At 42.5% G+C, this 22,731-nt stretch overlaps 1 protein-coding gene across 2 annotated transcripts in view; it reads left to right on the top strand.

The window, feature by feature from the left end:
- The window catches only part of LOC137631782 (GDP-D-glucose phosphorylase 1), a 162,718-nt gene extending 140,207 nt beyond the window's left edge, over nt 1–22,511 (top strand). For both annotated transcript variants that reach the window (XM_068363741.1, XM_068363740.1), the window contains exons 7-8: nt 1,765–1,916; nt 22,356–22,511. In XM_068363741.1, coding sequence (XP_068219842.1) covers nt 1,765–1,916; nt 22,356–22,429 — 226 coding nt within the window. In that variant the 3' untranslated portion in view covers nt 22,430–22,511. The remainder of the gene's footprint in view (nt 1–1,764; nt 1,917–22,355) is intronic.
- Nucleotides 22,512–22,731: the final 220 nt, after the last annotated feature.

The following is a 22,731-nucleotide window of genomic DNA, read 5'->3' as shown; positions in this document are numbered from 1 at the left end:
TGTCGCCTTTACACTGAATGAAGTTGCCATTTCCTCCTTGACAGAATTATCTCTCCTCATGCAGTACAGTACTGTACATAGTTTTGAGTTATCCTGCCCTAGTTATTTTGCCCTCAGTCGGAAGTCAGACCACCTCCTTGGAATATAGTACGAGTACTGCAATCTCTGAAAGGAGCCCCTTATGAACCTCTTAGGTGGGCCTCAGATCATGACCTGACTCTAAAGACAGTTTTCCTCTTAGCCCTGGCCTCTTCTAAGAGGATCAATGAGCTACTCGATCTGTCCTATGATGTCACCCATTCAAGGAGATGAGGGCAGGTGACACTCAAATTCATCCCTGAGTATTGGCAAGATTCAAAATCTGGCTGTAGCGGATCCAGATTGAAAGTCTCCGTACTGTTACAGATGACCCAAATCAACTGTTATTATGCCCTATAAGGGCTCTGAGGAAATACCTTGAACGAACTGCTCGAGCTCGTCCACAAATCAATAGGCTATTTATCAGCACAGGTAGAGTCGAAAGGAGAGTGACAAGGAATTCTATTTCTTCCTGGATCAGGAAAGTCCTAAAATGAGCCCTCCAAGCAGACTCAACCTCTCTTGACCGTGGATCTAGAGCTCAGGATGTTGGGCATTAGCACGTCCCTGGCATTCAAAAAGAACTTCAATGTGACGCATGTCTTACAGGCGGGTGTGTGGAAATGTCAGTCTACTTTCACTGCGCATTACCTGCAAGACATAACCCACAGGAGCCTTAACACATTCTCCATAGGTACTGTGGGGGCTGCCAAAAATATGATCTTCAATACCTCAGCTCCCTCGTAGGACAGGTAGCAGTTGGTTGAGGGCAGAAGTTACCCAGTTGTAAATCAGGTGTGAATGTGTGTATGGCTGGTCTTTTCATCCTTTATTCTCCCCTCTCTTGGGGGTTGAACAAGCCAAGGAACTCTGCAAGCTGGCCTCTTCTGACTGTAGTTGGGTATTATTGTTCTTTGTGTATCCTAATATATGCATGTACATTGTTATGTTCTCGATCTCTTTGCAAGGTGAGAGTTAGGTAACGTCCAGATAAGTAAGCATGGCTCCAAAGCAATCCATACCTTGGCAGGTCACATTGCTTAGTCTTCACACTCTCACACAATTGCTCAGGGCATTATCTTTCTTTGAGAGATAGCGAGTTAATAGGGGCAGGCATCAGCCAGTTGATCTTGGACTTTTACCCACCTAAGTGTGAGTCTCCATAGTAAAGAGCTGAAAGCTTGTACTGTATTTGGTGCCAAAACAGATGACAAATTTGGAAATAATTTGTTTTTTCTTGTTTTTTCCAAACCATACCGACCTAAAGCTCTTTACACACACAGTACTGGCCCACTGTCACCTACCCCGTAGAAATCATGCCTGCATTTGCAAAGTGGCATCTGTTAGCTACTGCGTGAGTGAGCCGGATGGTGGGTACACCTCTCGCTACCCTCCCCTAACCAGCAGAGGGGAGTATCATTTTGCTTAAATGTTTTATGGCTAGTTTCAGCTGTTGCCAAAATGTATCTCCTTAGTAAAGAGCTTCAGGCTTGTATGGTTAAGAAATATACAAATTAATTCCAAATACTGTATGTCATATTTGAATATGTAATTATTACACGTTGATCACAGTAAAGTATATAACATACTCCTATCCATTAAGATGTTGTAAATCTATGAAATGTGTTTCTGATCACTTAGAAGCCGGATTAGTTCATCATATGTGAAACTTTTTTCTTTCATCAGCTGTGCAATGGCAGTCATTAAGATGTTTATGGAGGAGGAAATTTCACATAACATCTTCATCACCAGAGGAACCCCACTGACAGGTGCTACATCCTCCCCTGACTCCTACACTACATTAAGACTAATTATTTGGGGCAGGAAACCATCATATGGTAAGAAGAATTTTCAGATGCTTTTTGTTATAATTGAGTTTAGTTTTAATTTTTATCATCTGATGCATGAGTATACTTGATATCTAGTTAGTTTAATTAAAGTGGTGGCATTCATATTTTTCTTATACAGGTAGCCATCACTAATCCGGCAACTTTGTGACCGGGAGGGTACCGGATTATCCATTTTTCCCGGATTATCCATAATTTGCAGGTAGTAGTTGACTTACGACCGATATAGGGACTGAGGAGCGTTGTAAGTTGAGAAAAGTGCCGTTTCCGTAGATTCATTATAATGCGTTATGATTTGCCAATCATCTAAGTCATGTTTTATCACTATTTTCTTACTCTATATCATTATTTCATTTTATTATTATTATTATTACTATCTAAGCTACAACCCTAGTTGGAAAAGCAAGATGTTATAAGCCCAGGGGCTCCAACAGGGAAAAATAGTCCAGTGAGGAAAGGAAATAAGGAAAAAAATAAATGAAGAGAACAAATTAACAATAAATCATTCTAAAATAAGTAACAATGTCAAAACAGACATTTCATATATAAACTATTAACAACATCAAAAACAAATATGACATAAATAAACTATAAAAAGACTCATGTCCGCCTGGTCAACAAAAAAGCATTTGCTCCAACTTTGAACTTTTGAAGTTCTACTGATTTAACCACCCGATTAGGAAGATCATTCCACAACTTGGTCACAGCTGGAATAAAACTTCTAGAGTACTGCGTAGTATTGAGCCTCGTGATGGAGAAGGCCTGGTTATTAGAATTAACTGCCTGCCTAGTATTACGAATAGGATAGAATTGTCCAGGGAGATCTGAATGTAAAGGATGGTCAGAGTTATGAAAAATCTTATGTAACATGCAAAATGAACTAATTGAACGACGGTGCCAGAGATTAATATCTAGATCAGGAATAAGAAATTTAATAGACCGTAAGTTTCTGTCCAACAAATTAACATGAGAATCAGCAGCTGAACACCAGACAGGAGAACAATACTCAAAAACAAGGTAGAATGAAAGAATTAAAACACTTCTTCAGAATAGATTGATCACCGAAAATCTTGAAAGACTTTCTCAATAAGCCTATTTTTTGTGCAATTGAAGAAGACACAGACCTTATATGTTTCTCAAAAGTAAATTTACTGTTGAGAATCACACCTAAAATTTTGAAAGAGTCATACAAATTTAAAGAAACATTATCAATACTGAGATCCGGATGTTGAGGAGCCACCGTCCTTGACCTACTTACAATCATACTTTGAGTTTTGTTAGGATTCAACTTCATACCCCATAATTTGCACCATGCACTAATTCTAGCTAAATCTCTATTAAGGGATTCACCAACCCTAGATCTACATTCAGGGGATGGAATTGATGCAAAGAGAGTAGCATCATCTGCATATGCAACAAGCTTGTTTTCTAGGCCAAACCACATGTCATGTGTATATAGTATGAAAAGTAATGGGCCAAGAACACTACCCTGTGGAACACCGGATATCACATTCCTATAATCACTATGGTGCCCATCAACAACAACTCTTTGAGATCTATTACTTAAAAAATCAATAATAATGCTAAGAAACAACCCACCCACTCCCAACTCTTTGAGTTTGAAAACAAGGGCCTCATGATTAACACGGTCAAAGGCAGCACTAAAATCAAGGCCAATCATACGAACTTCCCGACCACAATCAAGGGATTTCTGTACAGCACTGGAGATTGTAAGAAGGGCATCACATGCTCCAAGGCCTTTACGAAAACCAAATTGCAAACTAGGGAGTAGATGATTACCTTCAGCAAACCTATTAAGATGTTTTGCCAGAAGACGTTCAAAAACTTTAGATAATATGGGAGTTATGGAAATTGGGCGGTAATCAGTGGGACTTGAGCTACCACAAACACATTTACATAGAGGAGTAACATTACCAATTTTCCAACTAGTGCTAAAAGCTCCTCTTCTTGCTAACTTGTGCAAAATAACAGATAACTTTGGAGCTAAGAAATCTGCTGTCTTTATAAAAAACAAAGGAAAAATACCATTTGGGTCTACACCTCCATAAGCATCAAGGTCCACCAACAGAGCTTTAATCTCACGAGATCGAAAAACTAAACTAGTTAGTTTAGCCTCAGTAAAACAGGAATGAGGAAGTTCAAGTTTTTCATTACTCTGTTTACTGTCAAAAACATCAGCCAAAGGGTTGCCTTTTCCTTTGGACAGTGAATGACTGAGCCATCAGGTTTAAGTAAAGGAGGAACTGTTGGATCTACATCAAAGAGTGCAGATTTAAGGGTACACCACCATTTATGTTCCTGAGTTGTACCAGAAAGTGTTTCTTTTATGGTTAAATTGTACTCCTTTTCAGTTGAGGCATAAACTCTCTGAGCAAAAGCTCGAAGCTGAGTATAGTTGTTCCAGGTCAAATCTGATCTGTTACCCTTCCAAAGTTGATAGGCCTCCTGCTTCTCCAAAAAAGCACTTCTACAATCATCATTGAACCACAGTTTGCCCTTCACTCGGTACCTTAGCACACGAGAAGGGATACGCCTATCAATTATGTTGACTAGATTCTCATTCAAAGGGACAACAGGATCTACACTATTATATAATTGTGACCAATTCAAGCACAAAAGATCATGTAAAATCCCATTCCAGTCTGCTTAGAATTTCATATAAATTTTACAAGAATATGATATATCCGGGACAGGCTGCTCAGTCATCACTAATAATGAAATCAAGGCATGATCAGATGTCCCGACTGGAGAACCAACCTTACTAGTTATAACGCCAGGGGAGTCAGTGTATACGAGGTCCAAGCAATTACCAGACCTGTGAGTAGCTTCATTTATGATTTGCTCACAGCCTGATTCAGAGGCAAAGTCTAAAGCTCTTAAGCCATGGCGATCGGTAGTAGAGATAGAACTTAACCACTCCCTATGGTGAGTATTAAAATCACCAACAAAGACAAAAGAAGCCTTTCTATCATCTTCTTGTATCTTAGCCATAATGGTAAGAAGACAATCGAAGATAGAATCATCCATGTCTGGATTCCGGTAGATCGAACACAAATAAAAGTTGTTATGCCTGCCATAAACTTTTATTACCTGAATCTCATGACATCCACATTGATAGCAGGACTTATGAGAAGCAGGGTACTCGGTCCTAATATACACCGCCATTCCCCTGGCCCTAGGGATGGTATCACGTTTCAACATTATTGGCTTCTTAAAACCAGTTATAAGGAGTTCAGATGAGTGCCTCATATTAGAAACCAAAGTTTCTGAGCACAAAAGAATATCATACTGTCTGGACGCAACTGTAAGGTCTTGGATATTTGCATGAAGACCACGAATATTGCAATACAGAAGACGACATTGACGAAATCTAGGACGTACTGGTACCGGATTTCGCTCAATGTCTCCAGACAGCATAAGAATTAATAAAAATAAAAAAGAGACATCATACTTAAAAACTAGATTAACAAGAATTATAACAAAAACAATACGTACAGAATTATAAACAAAGTGATTGATGATACCCAAAGACTATAGTAAAAAGTCGGAAAAACTGGTCAACATGGAGGAGCCGATACACCATGCAAGGCTAAATACCCTCCAGGATAGCCACTTCAACTGAAGGGAGGACAGTAAGGATGGTTTTGAGAAGAAAAAGAATCAGAAAAAGGAAAAGACAACCTCTTGATAAACCACCAGGCATCCATGGCCCTTCTATTAAGCCTGCCCAACACACCATTTCAAAAAAACAAGAGGAAGAAAAAAAAAAGAAAAAAATAATAAGATAGAATAGTGTGCCTGAGTGTACCCTCAAGCAAGAGAACTCCAACCCAAGACAGTGGAAGACCATGGTACAGAGGCTATGGCACTACCCAAGACTAGAGAACAGCGGTTTAATTTTGGAGTGTCCTTCTCCTAGAAGAGCTGCTTACCATAGCTAAAGAGTCTCTTCTACCCTTACCAAGAGGAAAGTACACTGAACAAATTGCAGTACAGTAATTAACCCCTTGGGTTAAGAAGTGTTAAGTATCTCATTCTTGTTTAATAGGATATCATATGCTCTATTAAAGCATTTTTGTATTCTATTTTTCAATTTCGAAAGAATTTTAAACATTAAGGATTACTTAATATTTTGTTTAACTTTAGTTATGATCAGCTGATCTGAAGGAAAGATTGCGCTCATACGAGTGGTATATTTTATATATTTCTTAATTTATTTGAAATATCTTCATGATGAATATTACATCAACACCAATATGTTACAGGATATCACAGTTTTCCTACAGTTCGTTTGTAGCCATTATTATTAGTTATCCGAAGATCTTCTCACTCTGTGTGTGTGACAACGTGTGTGGCTGTCTACGGGTAGTTCATTTCTGGGCTCGAACCTGTGCCGCCCAGTGAATAAGCTCCATTTAGCACTTATTCTTAGGTAATTTACTGCTAAATATACCAGAGAAAAAATGTAAAGGAGTGCTAGGTTAACTAGCTCGCTCACCTATTGGTGTCGGTATAAAATTGGGCGTATAGTCCAGAGGTCCCGCACTATTTAGATTTATCCACGACAGAAACCCCAATAGAGGAGAGCCGTTCAACCTCACTCGGTACTACTAACAATGCATCCGCTCAGAACACAACTCCTTTTAGCACGACGAGTATAGTAACTTGCATTTTTGTTGTGCTCTCGTTTTTTGTTTAATTTCCATTGAATTATGGCTTCTTCGTCGGTTTCCCAGGAGACACCGTCTAAGTTAAGTACCAAGCTTGGTTTTACTGTGTTTTGAGCAACCTAGATCGTTTAATATTTATATTAGAGGAGTTTATTCTCTTCGTTCATATCGATCTTGCTTGATTTCACTACAGTTGGTACTCCTGCTTTTGAGAGCTTTTAAGTTTCACTCGCGGTGTTACTATGTGTATTATTTTTATTATTAAATATTATTTGTTATTGTGAATATTCATTATTTAGCGTTTAGAATCCTCGTGGTTCAATTTTAGGGCCGATATCATTTACGTATCGTTATGGCTGCCGACCTTCGTTTCTAGGCGGCAATGTTATTTTTAGCCATCAGGTGTGTCTTTTGTGATTTAATAATTATGTTGATTTAATAATTATGTTGCATGCCTTGCCCAAAATTCTATGTGTTTATTCATATAATTTTTAACGCTATTATTATTATAATGAATATTTGTGCCATTACTCCGTTTGATCTGTCTGGTTGGGGATCGTCAGTTGGTAGCCCTGCTGCCTCGTATCACGTGATCCTCCCCCACGCTCCCCCTCTCGCTAGGTGGGCGACTAGGCTTCTCCCCCCTCCACTAGGGGACCGTTGCCTTCCCTCCTTTTAGAGGGGGTAGTTCAGTGTTTATGGACCTTGTCCTCAGGGTGTCCCGGCGGGTTCGTCTCTGTCTAGTCTGGTTGGCCACCGGTCAACAGAGTTGGATCCCGGTGCACCCTATTTTATATTCACTTTTCATTCTGGCTTATGTTATACGAAACCCTCCGGGTTCAGTGGCAGTTCTTAGCTACAGTTCCGCCCCCCCCCTATTATTTTATAACATTTCCTATGATGATATATGATGATTATATATGACAGATCACTACCCCGGAGTCCCTAAATGAATTGGTATTGGATATACTTTTATTTCCCGGCCCAGGGCCTACCCCGCCCCGGGAAATCAGACACCATATGTCTTAATTCCTTGTTATTGCATCCTTTTTTATGCTCCCGGCTCGACCGGATTGGATTGCTATACTTTAGTTTCAAGTTAGACTTATGTTTAGGCCCGGGTCCTCCGGTCCCGCCCCTACGTAAGAATATTACAGTTAAGCTCTAACCTTGTGTTAGACCTATGTTAGGCCCGGGTCCTCCGGACCCGCCCCTACCTAAGAATATTACAGTTAAGCTCTAATCTTGTGTTAGACCTATGTTAGGCCCGGGTCCTCCGGACCCGCCCCTACTTAAAGAATATTACAGTTAGGCTCTATTCTTGTGTTAGACCTATGTTAGGCCCGGGTCCTCCGGACCCGCCCCTACTTATGGGAATTACAGTTTCTCATATACTATTCTTTTTATAGATGGTGCATTGTCTGACGCCGGCCTGTGCAGCTGTTCTGCACCAGCCTTGTGGCCACTCCGTCTGCCGATCTCACGCCCCTTGTGGGGTTCAACTGGAAGACGTTGTGGTATGGCACCCGGATAACTGTGTGATTTGCTTCGACCTCATCACTACCCTTGGATCTGACTCGGTGAGTCCCGTTGGCTATGTTGCCTTCTTATTTATTTTACTATTAGTAAGATATCTATGGTCTTGAAGGACCATTGGGAGTTTTCCCTTTTATAATTCCCAGTATTATTTCAGGCATCCCCGGAACAAAAGTCTGCGGCTCGGGCCACACTGAAGGTGTGGGTTGGTGGGTTTGCCCGGAATGTAAAGTCTAAGCGGCCGTACGTCCTATCTGAGGACTACTGCACCATGGTTTACCCCAACGCCAAGTCTTCAGCTGCTGTGGCTAGGCATGTGGCAGCTCCCATCATTGCCCACATTGATGCCACTATAACGGGTCTCATCGACCCAGAGCAAGATCCATCGGACGCCCCCGGAGGTCTGGAGGACAATGTTGCCTCCATGAACCTGGACGTCGAACCAATGTTACTAGACGAGCCGGATACAGGTAGGGTGGTAAGTGAGGCAGGTGTGTCCGGCGCTGAGATTCCTATCCTCAGCCCCGCTCTTTCTTCTTCTTCTGATCGCTCTTCTTTTCATGGATTTTCTGGGGACCGTGATTCGTCTCAACGATCATACCCGGTCCCCCCTAAGGATAAGTCTACTTCAAGAACCTTACCCAAAGCTCGCAAGCCTCACAAGACTTCTCATGGCTCTAAACAAAGTACGACCCTGTCATCAAAGGCCTCTGGTTCCTCCTCTAAGTCTCACGACCCGGGAGTTCATTCCGCCCCTCCTGCTGCTAGCCCGGGCCTTTCCGAATCAGCCATGCTTCGCATTGTGTCAGAGATGCAGGCAAAGTTGGTTTCGGAGATGCAGTCGAAGATGGACACGATGTTCTCTAACATCGGTCAGAGACTTGGGGCTTTAGAGCAAGGAGCTCCGGAGAGAGTCCAAAGCTCTCTCATCCCGGATGCCTCTAAGCTCCCGCCGTTTGCCAAGAACAACCCCTGGCGTATGGCTCTTCATTCCCCGTTCTCAGACGGAATGTTGACTTTGGAGGGCCTTGGCACTCGTCCTCTAGAGGACTTTGAATTCTTTCCTCCTGGTCTGGCATTTCCATTTCATGGTTATGCCAGGCTTACCGAGGAAGCTTTAGTACGATTAGACAAGGTCCCCAAAGAGACGGTCATCTTCCCGAAGGAGCAAGCCCAATCTGTTTGGGCCAGATTTTTGAACGACATCGGCTGCACTAACACCATGCTGACGCCTCATAAAAGCTCCTTTACGATGTTCTTAATGGACAAGAACACCTTGACTCCATGCGTCAATAAGGTGGCAGAGCTTGCCTTCCAATATGCTCTGGAGGAGAAGCCCTTGCCTCCCATCCGAGAGGTGGATCCAATCTCCCTCCTTCTTCCTTCAGGCATTGAGTGTTGGGACAACGTCCATACCACCTTTACCTCTGGCAAGCTTGCAGCAGACTGTGCCTCAGTTTTATTTAGTGAGAGGCTTCCCCGTCTCCCGGAATCCCTCATTAAACAGGAATATGATTCCCTCCTACGTGTGGGCCGTACTCTAAACTTGGCCACATCCACGGAGTCGATAGCCTTGACTTACGATACGGAGAGTATTTTTAAGTCTCTCAACAAGGCTACGTTACAGTCTCTATATTATGACTTGTATGACTTCGCTACTGCTAAACGCAGATGTCGCAAGCATGTCCTAGCTGAGGCGACGATTAGGCATGAACCTAATAAACTCATCCGGTCCTCCTGTTGGGGTTCAAATCTCTTCCCCGAGGATCTCGTAGAGGAAGTCTTGGCGGAGGCCACTAGGGTTAATCAGAGCCTTAAAGCCCGTTGGGGTTTGACCCCTAAACGCAAATATGACCCCGCAAATTATCAAGCCCGGGGTAGGAAGAAGCTTAGACCATATACCTCCACCCAGTTCAGGCAACAGCAGAGTGCTTCATCCAACTTCCGGCTGCCTCTTCCTCCATCTTCTGTTGTCCCTGCACAGCCTTCCACCTCTCAGGCTCCTTCGGATGACTATGTCACCGTTCTGCTCCCTAAGAGCCAGCTTTCTGGTGCCTCCGCCACTTCTCCTGCCTTTAACCAGTCTTACGAGGCTCATAGCTCTTCCCAGAGTTATGGTAGAGGTAGAGGCTACCACCGTGGCTCTAACCAGAACAAAGGCAGGGGAAGAGCCTTTCGCAGAGGAAAGAACTTCCGAGGCGGACGTGGAGGCAACTCCTCAAACCAATACTGAGGTGCAGCAGGTAGGGGGGAGGCTCTATGCCTTCCGCAACAAATGGAGGTTCAGTCCCTGGGCGTTCAGTATCATCTCCAAGGGACTGGGGTGGAGTTGGATTCAAGGACCTCCTCCTCCGAACAAATTTCGTCAACATTCCACTCCGGACCTGGTCGAATTTGTCCAGGATCTTTTACAAAAGAACGCCATACAAGAAACGAAACATCTGAAGTTTCAAGGTCGGCTGTTCAGTGTCCCGAAGAAGGATTCAGACAAGAGAAGAGTGATTCTAGACCTATCCCTTCTCAACTTGTCCATTCAATGCGACAAGTTTCGAATGCTTACCGTCTCGCAGGTGCGGACCTTACTTCCCCGTGGGGCCGTCACCACCTCTATCGATCTTACAGACGCCTATTATCACGTCCCGATAGCGAGACACTTCCGTCCGTACCTAGGCTTTCGCTTAGGGGACAAAAGTTACTCCTTCAAGGTGATGCCTTTCGGGCTCAACATCGCCCCAAGGATTTTCACAAAGTTAGCAGAAGTCGCTGTTCAGGAACTCAGGAATCAAGGGATTCAAGTAGTAGCCTATCTGGACGACTGGCTCATTTGGTCAGACACCTCCCAAAATTGCCTAAAAGCCACTCACAAAGTCATCCATTATCTTCAATCTCTAGGCTTCCAGATCAACTTCAAGAAGTCCCGTCTTCTTCCAAAATCGAAGTTCCAATGGCTCGGCCTGCAATGGAATCTTATTTCTCATACTTTGTGTCTTCCCAGACCCAAGAGGTTAGAGATTGCAAGGAACACCAAACGCTTTCTCAAAGACAAAGTAAGTTCCAGACGACTCCAAGAGAGGATTCTGGGGTCCCTTCAGTTTGCCTCAGTGACGGATCTTCTTCTGAAGGCAAAATTGAAAGATATCAATCGTGTCTGGCGTTCGAGGGCGAACCGGAAGCTCCGGGACAGGAAAGTCCGCCTTCCTCCCATTCTACGGGAAAGACTTCTTCCTTGGACAAGAGCAAACAGTCTGTCAAAGTCAGTTCCCCTTCGATTTCCGCCTCTGAAATTAATCATTCACACGGACGCATCCTTATCAGGTTGGGGCGGCTATTCTCAGCTCAAGAAAGTTCAAGGTCTTTGGACTCCCTTGTTCCGCCAATTCCACATCAATGTGCTAGAGGCCATGGCAGTTCTTCTAACCCTGAAACGTCTCGCTCTTCCCAAGAAACAACACCTTCGTCTGGTCCTCGACAGCGAAGTGGTGGTCCGCTGCCTCAACAGAGGCGGGTCAAAGTCAGGGCCTCTGAACCATGTTCTAGTAGCCATATTCTCCCTAGCAGCCTTGAACCGTTGGCATCTTTCAGCTGTCCACCTGGCGGGAGTCCGGAATGTAGTGGCAGACGCCCTGTCCCGGACCTCCCCTCTAGAATCGGAATGGTCACTCGATCTAAAGTCATTTCGGTGGATTCTCTCTCAGGTTCCCGGTCTCCAAGTGGACCTCTTCGCCACGGAATCCAACCACAAATTGAGAGTATATGTGGCTCCCAATCTAGACCCTCAGGCTTACGCCACAGACGCCATGTCACAGAATTGGGACACCTGGGAAAAGATTTATCTCTTTCCCCCGGTGAATCTTTTGCTGAAAGTTCTAGACAAACTGAGATCCTTCAAGGGACAAGTAGCCTTGGTCGCACCCAACTGGCCCAAGAGCAACTGGTATCCTCTCCTGCGAGAGTTGAGACTATACCCTCACCCGATACCCAATCCGGTTCTGTCTCAGATAGTACGAACACGCGTTGTGTACGCTTTCTCAAACATTCAGAGTGCCCTAACTTTATGGACTTTATGAAGTTTGCGGCTATGCATGGTGCCAATATTGATCCTCAAAACACCTTGTTCCTAGAATCGGATAAACGGGATTCCACCATCCGCCAGTATGACTCTGCAGTTAAAAAGTTGGCAAAATTTTTAATAGACTCAGACGTGAACTGTATGAACTTGAACCTTACAGTCACTTTCTTTAGATCTTTATTAGAATCAGGTCTGGCAGCCAATACTATCACCACTATTAAATCGGCTCTGAAAAAGATCTTCCTAGTGGGTTTTAACATAGACTTAACCGACTCTTTGTTAGCTTCAATTCCGAAAGCTTGTGCCAGACTGAAACCGGTTACTCGTCCTACCCCGGTGACCTGGTTCCTTAATGACGTACTCAAATTGGCTTCTGATACCATTAACAGTTCTTGTGATTACATGCCCCTTCTCAGGAAAACACTTTTCCTGGTGAGCTTGGCTTCCGGGGCAAGAATTTCTGAATTGGCAGCCTTGTCGAGAGACCCGGGTCATATTGACTTTCTGCCTTCGGGAGAGGTCCTTCTTTCTCCTAACAAATTCTTTTTGGCTAAGAACGAAGACCCTCAAAACAGATGGTCCTCCTGGAAAATTGTTCCCCTCACGCAAGATCCGTCTCTGTGCCCTGTTACTACTCTTAGGTCTTATTTATCCCGGACCTCCTCTAACTCCTCGGGGCCTCTATTCGTTAGAGAACAAGGCGGTACCATTACTATTAAAGGGATCAGGCAACAAATTTTGTATTTTATTAAACAAGCTAACCCTGACTCTTTTCCTCTTGCACATGATATCAGGGCGGTTGCTACCTCGGTGAACTTCTTTCACCATATGAATTTTACAGACCTTTCCAGGTTTACAGGGTGGATATCACCGTCAGTGTTCAAGAAACACTACCTTAAACATTTGGAAGCCCTAAAATTTTCTACAGTAGCCGCAGGGAGCGTAGTTACTCCCAGGTAACTCACAGGTTAATGCCTTGTCTCTTTATCTCTCCCTCTTACCTGCCTCATTTATACCCTATTGTATTCGTTGGTCTCGCACCTGAATACTGTTATTATATTTGTAAATTTTTATATACTCCTGAGTATCTGTATATTATCACTCACGGCATTATTATACCTACCTTATTGGATTTATGTTCATATTTAAGATACCCTTATAATTGTTTTTTGGTACTCATCTCTGATTAAAAGCATCCTGTATTTCCCTTACGCTTATGTTTTTTCCTTTATTTTGCAAGTTTGGTGACATTTTCTCTTGTATAGATTCACTGGGCGGCACAGGTTCGAGCCCAGAAAAGGGATTTTGACGTAGGAAAAATCTATTTCTGGGCGAAGGACCTGTGCCGCCCAGTGAACCCTCCCAGCTCCTCTCCCTTGGAGTCCCCAAACTTTGGGTGCTAAGGAGTTGGGTTCTGAGCGGATGCATTGTTAGTAGTACCGAGTGAGGTTGAACGGCTCTCCTCTATTGGGGTTTCTGTCGTGGATAAATCTAAATAGTGCGGGACCTCTGGACTATACGCCCAATTTTATACCGATACCAATAGGTGAGCGAGCTAGTTAACCTAGCACTCCTTTACATTTTTTCTCTGGTATATTTAGCAGTAAATTACCTAAGAATAAGTGCTAAATGGAGCTTATTCACTGGGCGGCACAGGTCCTTCGCCCAGAAATAGATTTTTCCTACGTCAAAATCCCTTTTTTAAAGCTTTATATAGTATTTAATTTTCTATTCATTATTAAGCCTTCATTTTTCAATATTTAACTTAGCCGGTGATTATATAAGCTGCAACTCTGTTGCTCGACAGAAAACTCTACGTTAAAAATCCGCCAGCGATCGCTATGCAGGTAGGGGGTGTACTTCAACAGCGCCATCTGTCGTGCAGGTACTCAGTACTCAATGTAAACAAAGAACTCAATTTTCTCTCTGTCGGGCTACCGGCAAGACCTACTAATTCGCTGTTGCTAACTGGATTTGTTTTCACAACTATTGGTGAAGTACACTATTCTAGTTTTGAGCTTTCGCTATGCAGGTGTTTTATCTTCATCTCAAAACTTGAACTCGTTTTGGATAGATTTAATTATGGTGACAAAGAGAGTATGGACTTTCTTTCACTTTTAAATGGCCGACCCTTCCCTTAGACGGAAGTGTGTTTAGGCTTTTAGTAATTATCTTATCACGTTATAGATTTTCCTCTATATATTTTATATCTCTCCGCCTTTATTAGGCCTCTTCGATTAACTTTCCATTTTTTATAAACATATAAAATAAATTTTAATGCTTTGTTTATATAGACCTTTCCTTAGAGTAGGCGGTCCTAACTTGGAAACCGAAGTTAATCAACATTGAGCCCTTTATATCGTCTTTAGCTTTTAAAGGATTTAAAACTTTTTAAATGTAATATTTTATGAAAGATTTTCTTTGATATTCTTCGTACTGTTTTCAAAGATGAACTAACGTTTAGTTTTTTATGCTACGCAGTTGTTGACGTTCAGGACGTTCAACATGCGCTCTATCGTTACGATAGAGAGAGAGTGTATCACGGTTTCACTTTGCAGTAAGAGTAAATCGATTCTGACGTTTTGTTCATTCTTTCTTAGCTTAAATGTTTTAAATTCTATTTTAAAGGAACTTTTTATTTGAAAAACCTTTCAGTTTTTTCCTTTAGTCAAATAACATGTTTTTTTGACGATATATAATTGGGCTCTTCTCTTAGGTGCGAAATCAAGAGAGAAAGAGAGAGAGAGATAGAGACGGAGGGAGAGAGAGGAGAGAAAACGTTCCGTTCAAGCGGGTAACGTTGTTCTCGTGTTACTCTCGTCCCTAGTCTCTGTACGGGGAGGAAGGATAAAACGTTTTTAGGGTTTTATTCTCGTCCCCAGGCTATGTGCGGTGAGAGATTGAAAACGTAGTTATATGAACTAGTGTTTAGTCTCTTTCCCAGCCACTGATTTTTCTTTTTATCTTAAAATATGTTTTCTGTTTTTTGCTGGTATTATGAGCTTGCATTATACGACTAATTTCGCAATTACTACCTTTTAATGAAGGGTAGAATTGCGTGTTTCAGGTAGAAATAAGTGCAAAACAGAAAATCGAAGTGATAAAGTGATATGCGCAAAGTGTTACAGTGTTGCGTCCGAGGCGCAAAGTGTTACAGTGTTGCGTCCGAGGGTTCGTCTGTTCGTGCCTGTCGTTCACCTAGTCCGGGACCTCTTGCAAGCTCCCAAGCCCAGGGGAGAAGTAATGTCAAAAGACTTATGGGTTCGAGAGGCCTTGACCAACGAACAGACGTTTTCCCTCTATGGTATCGGGTGTTTCTTACCAAGATCTCCCCTACCATAAGACGAGAGAGACGTTGTTTCTCCTCGCCATCCGTAGGCTTTTCGCATAAGAAACCTGTCACAAGGTTTCGAAGCCCTTTAGCGAAAGTCAGTCCTTTCAGGACAGGTCCAGCGTCCTGGTTACAGCCATTAGGACAGCTCTGACCCTATGCAGTCATCGGATAACTGCTCGCCGCCTAACAAAAGCGTAACACAGACTCCGAAAGTCTTTTTTTGTAGGCAAAGTGTTGCGGTCACAGACGTTACCCTCGTCTATTACCACAACCATTTCCGTTGATCCTTAAGGGGTTGTATGGCAAAACATGCAGTATATGCTTACCTCCCTTATGGAAGACTATTCTGTCGATTAGTCCGTTGAGTCTAGCCGTTTATCTCATCGATATCCTGGCTTTCAGCCAACCTAACGTTCCTTTGTGCTTACTGTTGACATTGGCGTAGCTTAGTCACGTCAGTCAGGTTGTTTAGAACCACACTCGATGCGGTCTCGTGTGGTTTTTCAGCCGCATTTGGACGTTAGGCCACTGGCTGATGCTCCTGTTGACGTTCTAGACGTTCACTAACAATCGGAGTTGACTTGTTTTGACGCTGTGCGTCAACCTCCGCATTCTAGAGTTGTTTCGACTGCTCAGTCTAGGCAGTCAAAGCAGTCTCGAGTGGACGCTGTACGTCCTCTTGCACCTGTTGTGGTTGACAGTTCAGTTGTTGACAGTTCACAGACTGTCAAGCAGTTACATGACGTTGCGTTCTGGTCCGCTACTAATGCACCAGTGAGAGACTCAGCTTTTATCGGACAAGGTTCCTGTAGATGAGGAAGTTGCTGTTCTCCCTCCTACTGATATTCCCTTGAGGACTCTGTCAGATGGAGAGGAGCCTTAAGCTGCTTAGCCTCCTATGGACTTTAATTAAATCATGATGATTTTTTTTTTTTTAAGGATCTTCGTCCGGATCTTGTAACTGCTGCTCCTCGTTCGCCTAAACGTCAGAACTTACACTAGGCCTAGCTACTTCGAAGCCGTTGTTTTTAAGCTAGTGCTCTCTCGCTCTCCTAGAGAGCGTTACGTTGGCTAGGCGACTGGTTTTTCACCAGGAGGAGTTTGGGGGATACAGCCTTTGCTTTCCCTTCTTTTAAACTGGTTTATAGAGCGAGAGTCTGATATGACACGAGAGAAGTTCTCGGCTTGGGAGTTCATGCCTCTGCCCAGATAGACTTCTCAATTCTGGTAGACTCTCCCTGGCGCCTAGCCAGGAGACGCTCCAAGTTGTTTACAGGTCAACTTCTCAGCTGTTGTCGAGCCTTTGAAGTTTTGCTGTACTATTATGTCACGCATAACAAGGCTTTCAGGGATGGTAAACGGTTCCGCCTCAGTCGCTAACCCCGTCTGTTGCCACACCTGCTCCCGTAGACCCTAAATGGGCTTTGCTGCAAGACATGCAGTCCAAGCTGGCGTCCTTGATAGAGGACTTAAATGCGGAGAAGAACCTTCTGGCCAACAACCTTCCAACCGGTCGGTTGTGCGCCCTGTTGACGTTGAGGTAACCTACTCGCGTCTGCCAGTTATGGTGGTTCCTCCACCGATGCGACCCAGTGTGGGTTGCCAGCCGCACGTTGACGTTAAGCGACGCTCGGAGGTGGTTGTTGACGTTCAGGACGTTCAACAACCAGCAGAGGTGACTTGTTGTGACGCAGTGCGTCAACCTCAGCAACCCGGTAGGGTGTTGACTGCACAACCCAGACGGTCTAGACAGTTTCGGGTTGACGCTGTGCTTCCTCGCGCACCCATGGTTGTTGACAGTTCACAGACTGTGCAGCAGTTCCATGATATTGCGTCCGGCTCCGTCACGCATCCACCAGTGCGACCGGATTCAGCGAGTCAGACGTTGCTCACTCCGTTGCCGTTTCCTCATCAGTTTCGGATGAGGAACCCTCTGATGAGGACGTTGCTGAACAAGACGATCAGCCCCCAGCCCTGCTATCCATCCAGAAGATGCTGAAGAAGGAACGCTGCTCAGTCAGGCTGTGGATGAGTCTGGTAGGGACGCTGTCATCCGTGGATCAATTTGTGTCACTAGGAAGACTACACCTCCGTCCTCTTCTATACCATCTAGCTTTTCACTGGAAAAAGGACAAGACGCTAGAAGCAGTCTCGATCCCGGTTTCCGAAAAGATAAAGTCTTGTCTGACTTGGTGAAAGGACTATATCAACCTAAGAGAGGGTCTTCCCCTGACTGTTCAGACTCCCAACCACGTTCTCTTCTCGGACGCATCGGACGTAGGCTGGGGTGCGACATTAGACGGACGGGAATGCTCGGGATTATGGAACTCGAGTCAAAGGACAATGCATTTCAACTGCAAGGAGCTACTGGCAGTACGTCTGGCCTGGAAAAGCTTCAGGTCTCTCCTTCAAGGCAAAGTGGTGGAGGTGAACTCGGACAACACCACGGCTTTGGCGTACATCTCCAAGCAAGGAGGGACCTACTCTCTGACGTTGTACGAGATCGCAAGGGACCTCCTCACCTGGTCAAAAGGTCTAGACATATCACTAGTACGAGGTTCATCCAAGGCAACTTGAATGTCATGGCAGATTGTCTCAGTCGGAAGGGACAAATAATTCCAACAGAATGGACCCTCCACAAGGATGTATGCAAGAGACTTTGGGCCACCTGGGGCCAGCCAACCATAGATCTCTTCGCAACCTCGATGACCAAGAGGCTCCCAATATTTTGCTCACCAATCCCGGACCCAGCAGCAGTTCATATAGATGCCTTTCTCCTAGATTGGTCACATCTAGATCTATATGCATTCCCTCCGTTCAAGATTGTCAACAAGGTACTGCAGAAGTTCGCCTCTCACGAAGGGACAAGGTTGACGCTAGTTGCTTCCCTCTGGCCCGCGAGAGAATGGTTCACCGAGGTACTTCGATGGCTAGTAGACGTTCCCAGAACACTTCCCCTAAGGGTGGACCTTCTACGTCAGCCACACGTAAAGAAGGTACACCAAGGCCTCCACGCTCTTCGTCTGACTGCCTTCAGACTATCGAAAGACTCTCGAGAGCTAGAGGCTTTTCGAAGGAGGCAGCCAGAGCGATTGCTAGAGCAATGAGAACATCCACCCTTAGAGTCTACCAATCGAAGTGGGAAATCTTCCGAAACTGGTGCAAGTCAGTATCCGTATCCTCGACCAGTACCTCTGTAACTCAAATAGCTGACTTCCTCTTATATCTGAGGAAAGAACGATCTCTTTCAGCTCCCACTATCAAGGGTTACAGAAGCATGTTGGCATCAGTCTTCCGTCACAGAGGCTTAGATCTTTCCAACAATAAAGATCTACAGGACCTCCTTAAGTCTTTTGAGACCACGAAGGAGCGTCGTTTGGTTACACCTGGTTGGAATTTAGACGTGGTACTAAGATTCCTTATGTCAGACAGGTTCGAACCGCTACAATCAGCCTCCCTGAAAGATCTCACCTTAAAGACTCTTTTCCTGGTATGCTTAGCCACAGCTAAAAGAGTCAGTGAGATTCATGCCTTCAGCAAGAACATCGGATTCTCATCCGAAACGGCTACATGTTCTACAACTTGGTTTTCTAGCCAAAAAACGAGCTGCCTTCTCGGCCTTGGCCAATATCGTTCAATATTCCAAACTTATCGTATGGTTGGAAATGAACTAGAAAGTCTTATGCCCTGTAAGAGCTCTTAAGTTCTATTTAAAACGAACTAAACCTTTACGAGGCCCGTCTGAAGCTTTATGGTGTTCAGTTAAGAACCCATCTTTGCCTATGTCAAAGAATGCTTTATCCTATTTTATCAGACTGTTAATACGAGAAGCTCATTCCCATCTGAATGAGGAAGACCAAGCTTTGCTGAAGGTAAGGACACATGAAGTTAGAGCTGTCGCAACTTCCGTGGCCTTTAAACAAAATAGATCTCTGCAAAGTATAATCGACGCAACCTATTGGAAAAGCAAGTCAGTGTTCGCGTCTTTTTATCTTAAGAATGTCCAGTCTCTTTACGAGAACTGCTACACTCTGGGACCATTCGTAGCAACGAGTGCAGTAGTGGGTGAGGGCTCAACCACTACAATTCCCTAATTCCATAACCTTTTTAATCTTTCTCTTGAAATGTTTTATTATTGTTTTTGGGTTGTCTGGAAGGCTAAGAAGCCTTTCGCATCCTACTTGATTTGGCGGGTGGTCAAAGTCATTTCTTGAGAAGCGCCTAGATTAGAGGTTTTGATGAGGTCCTGTTGTATGGGTTGCAACCCTTGATACTTCAGCTCCTAGGGGTCGCTCAGCATCCTAAGAGGATCGCGAGGCTCCGTAAGGAAGACGTACTTAAAAAGGCAGAGTAATTGTTCAAGTCGACTTCCTTACCAGGTACTTATTTATTTTAAGTTTGTTATTTTCATAACTGCTAAAATGAAATAAAAAATCCTTAGCTCATAATAATGTAAACATTTATTGCTGGTCTCTACCCACCCCCCTGGGTGTGAATCAGCTTATATAATCACCGGCTAAGTTAAATATTGAAAAATGTTATTTTGATAATAAAATAAATTTTTGAATATACTTACCCGGTGATTATATATTAAAGGACCCTCCCTTCCTCCCCAATAGAGACGCAGTGGACCGAGGAGAAAATTGAGTTCTTTGTTTACATTGAGTACTGAGTACCTGCACGACAGATGGCGCTGTTGAAGTACACCCCCTACCTGCATAGCGATCGCTGGCGGATTTTTAATGTAGAGTTTTCTGTCGAGCAACAGAGTTGCAGCTTATATAATCACCGGGTAAGTATATTCAAAAATTTATTTTATTATAAAAATAACATATTTCATTAAACATTATTGTGGTTTATTAAAGCATGTTTGTATTCTATTTTTCAATTTCTTGAGCATTTCAATAATCAACAATTACTTTTGGTAGACTTCAGCTGATCTCAAGGTCACACTACCGTATGTGATTATGTGCACATACAGTACGAATAACAGGTTGTTTAAATAATCCTCTTAACTTATCCTAAATCTCTTCATAATGAATATTACATCAGCACCAATATATGATAGTCACAGTATCCATACAGTTCATTTATAGACTTTATTATTATTATTATTATTATTATTATTATTATTATTATTATTATTATTATTTGTCATAAGAATAAATTCCTCTCTCTCTCTCTCTCTCTCTCTCTCTCTCTCTCTCTCTCTCTCTCTCTCTCTCTCTCTCTCTCTCTCTCTCTCTCAACTGTTCTGTACTTTCTGTGGGACTACTAGTAGTTTCTATTTAGTTTGGCAACTTACAGGGGCCTCAGAAATAGAAAATAAAATCTTGTCAATGTCACCAGTTGATGTAATCCACAAGGTACACAGATGCATTTAGTTTAATAAGAACTGGATACTTACCACAACACTAAAAGACGTGTATGGATAACAATAAAGGTCAGACTTTATATAAGAATTGATTCTATAATATCTTTGAAATCTATAATTTGAGGATGGACAGGGCTGTTACTTTTGAGGATGGACAGGGCTGTTACTTTTGAAGGTTAGCATGAACATGAACAAGATGGAGGATTAAATAAATATATAATGATAGAATATAATAGGGTTACTTAATTTAGTATCTCACCAACTATTATCTTCTTTTCATGATCTGTTGTTAGACTCCTTTCCTCCTCTGCCTTCTTGGAAGAGTAGGAATCTTTTACCAATGATGTGACAATGTATTTCCTTCACATGATGTGTATATGCATGGATTGAGTGCTGTTTACCATATTTAGCTAGTGGTGTCTCACTGGGCATGTAGTATTACAAAATGGTCATGGAGTAAGAGATTGTTGATACCTAAAACGGGAAGAGGTAAGGACTTAGAACCCTGGTGTGATAGACAGGGAAATAATAAAAGATAAGATATTATGCTGGTTTTAGGAAACTTTCGAAATTGAAAAAGCACTAAGAGAGTAGTTGCCACATAAAGGAATGGAAAGATATTACTAGACTTCTTGTACAGTACATAGAAATATCCTATTGCTAGAGAACATACATTTGTGCTTTGCTATTCTTGCAGCAAACATATAGGCAATGTCAAGGAAAAAGGGAGATTTTTAAGATGTGTGACCATAGAAATGTTAGTATTGTATTTTTGGCAGGAGTTTTGCAAGAAGTTTTAATTACAAATGAAGAATTATCACTTGAAGGATAGGACATGTGTTTACAATGTCCTATTTTTTACAAATCTCATAAAGGTAAAAGCTGATATAGAAACATTTGTGAAAATGGTGAACTGGAATTTTGTTATAGGTTTGTGAACAGTTTAGTGCATAATAAAGGATCTTTATAAAAATAGAAGATGATTAATTAATCCTAAATATTGCTAATTCCATTGTGCTTTAATATCCACTTGGATTATACAGTAGTGTATTTTTTTTCCTAGAAATTTTCAATTCAATAATACTGTATGGATTCTCGCTTTAGAAGTAATATATCTACACTTGTAATGAATATTGGATTTATTCTTGATGTTAAAATAATAATTATTGAGATTTGGTTTAGGAATTATTCTTTATTTTTGAATCCCATGAGTGATTTCTCATGTATTTTACTTGTAGCCTACATCCTACTCTTAAAGTAAATGTATTACGTATCATTATAGTGCCTCTTGTAAATTTATTGATTATTTTCACTACTGTAATTACTAAAAGCAATTATTTTAGGCATGACTACCATGTCAGTATGGATGGTGGATTACATTATTAATGTATTAAACTACAATGCTTTTTTCTGTTCTTCTTAACAGGTGTTAAGGATGTATCGTCCTTTGCAGTAGCTGTATGTGAACTTGCAGGTCATGTACCAATTTATTGTAAGTAATTTTCTTTGTTATCTTTTTATTTACTGACCGGCAGCCAACACTATAGCCCCTGTCTCACATAAGGTGGGTAGGGTAATCATAACAGAACACTTATTCACAAAATTATTTGTATTATATAAAAACTACATGGTATAACCAGAGGAAAATAGGGAAAAATATTTTGGCGAAATCTGGATGGGTCAATAAATACAAATTTCCATATTAAAGAGCTAGAGTTCACTTTTAATGAAAGACTAAATATATCCTCTAGATTATCATGAGCTGCTTAAATGAAATATTTTTTATTTAAAAAGCCTGTTAC

Source organism: Palaemon carinicauda, chromosome 40, assembly GCF_036898095.1.
Source record: "Palaemon carinicauda isolate YSFRI2023 chromosome 40, ASM3689809v2, whole genome shotgun sequence".
NCBI lineage: Eukaryota > Metazoa > Arthropoda > Malacostraca > Decapoda > Palaemonidae > Palaemon > Palaemon carinicauda.
The sequence above is the reverse complement of the archived record's forward strand: the minus strand, read 5'-3'. Positions and strand labels throughout refer to the sequence as shown.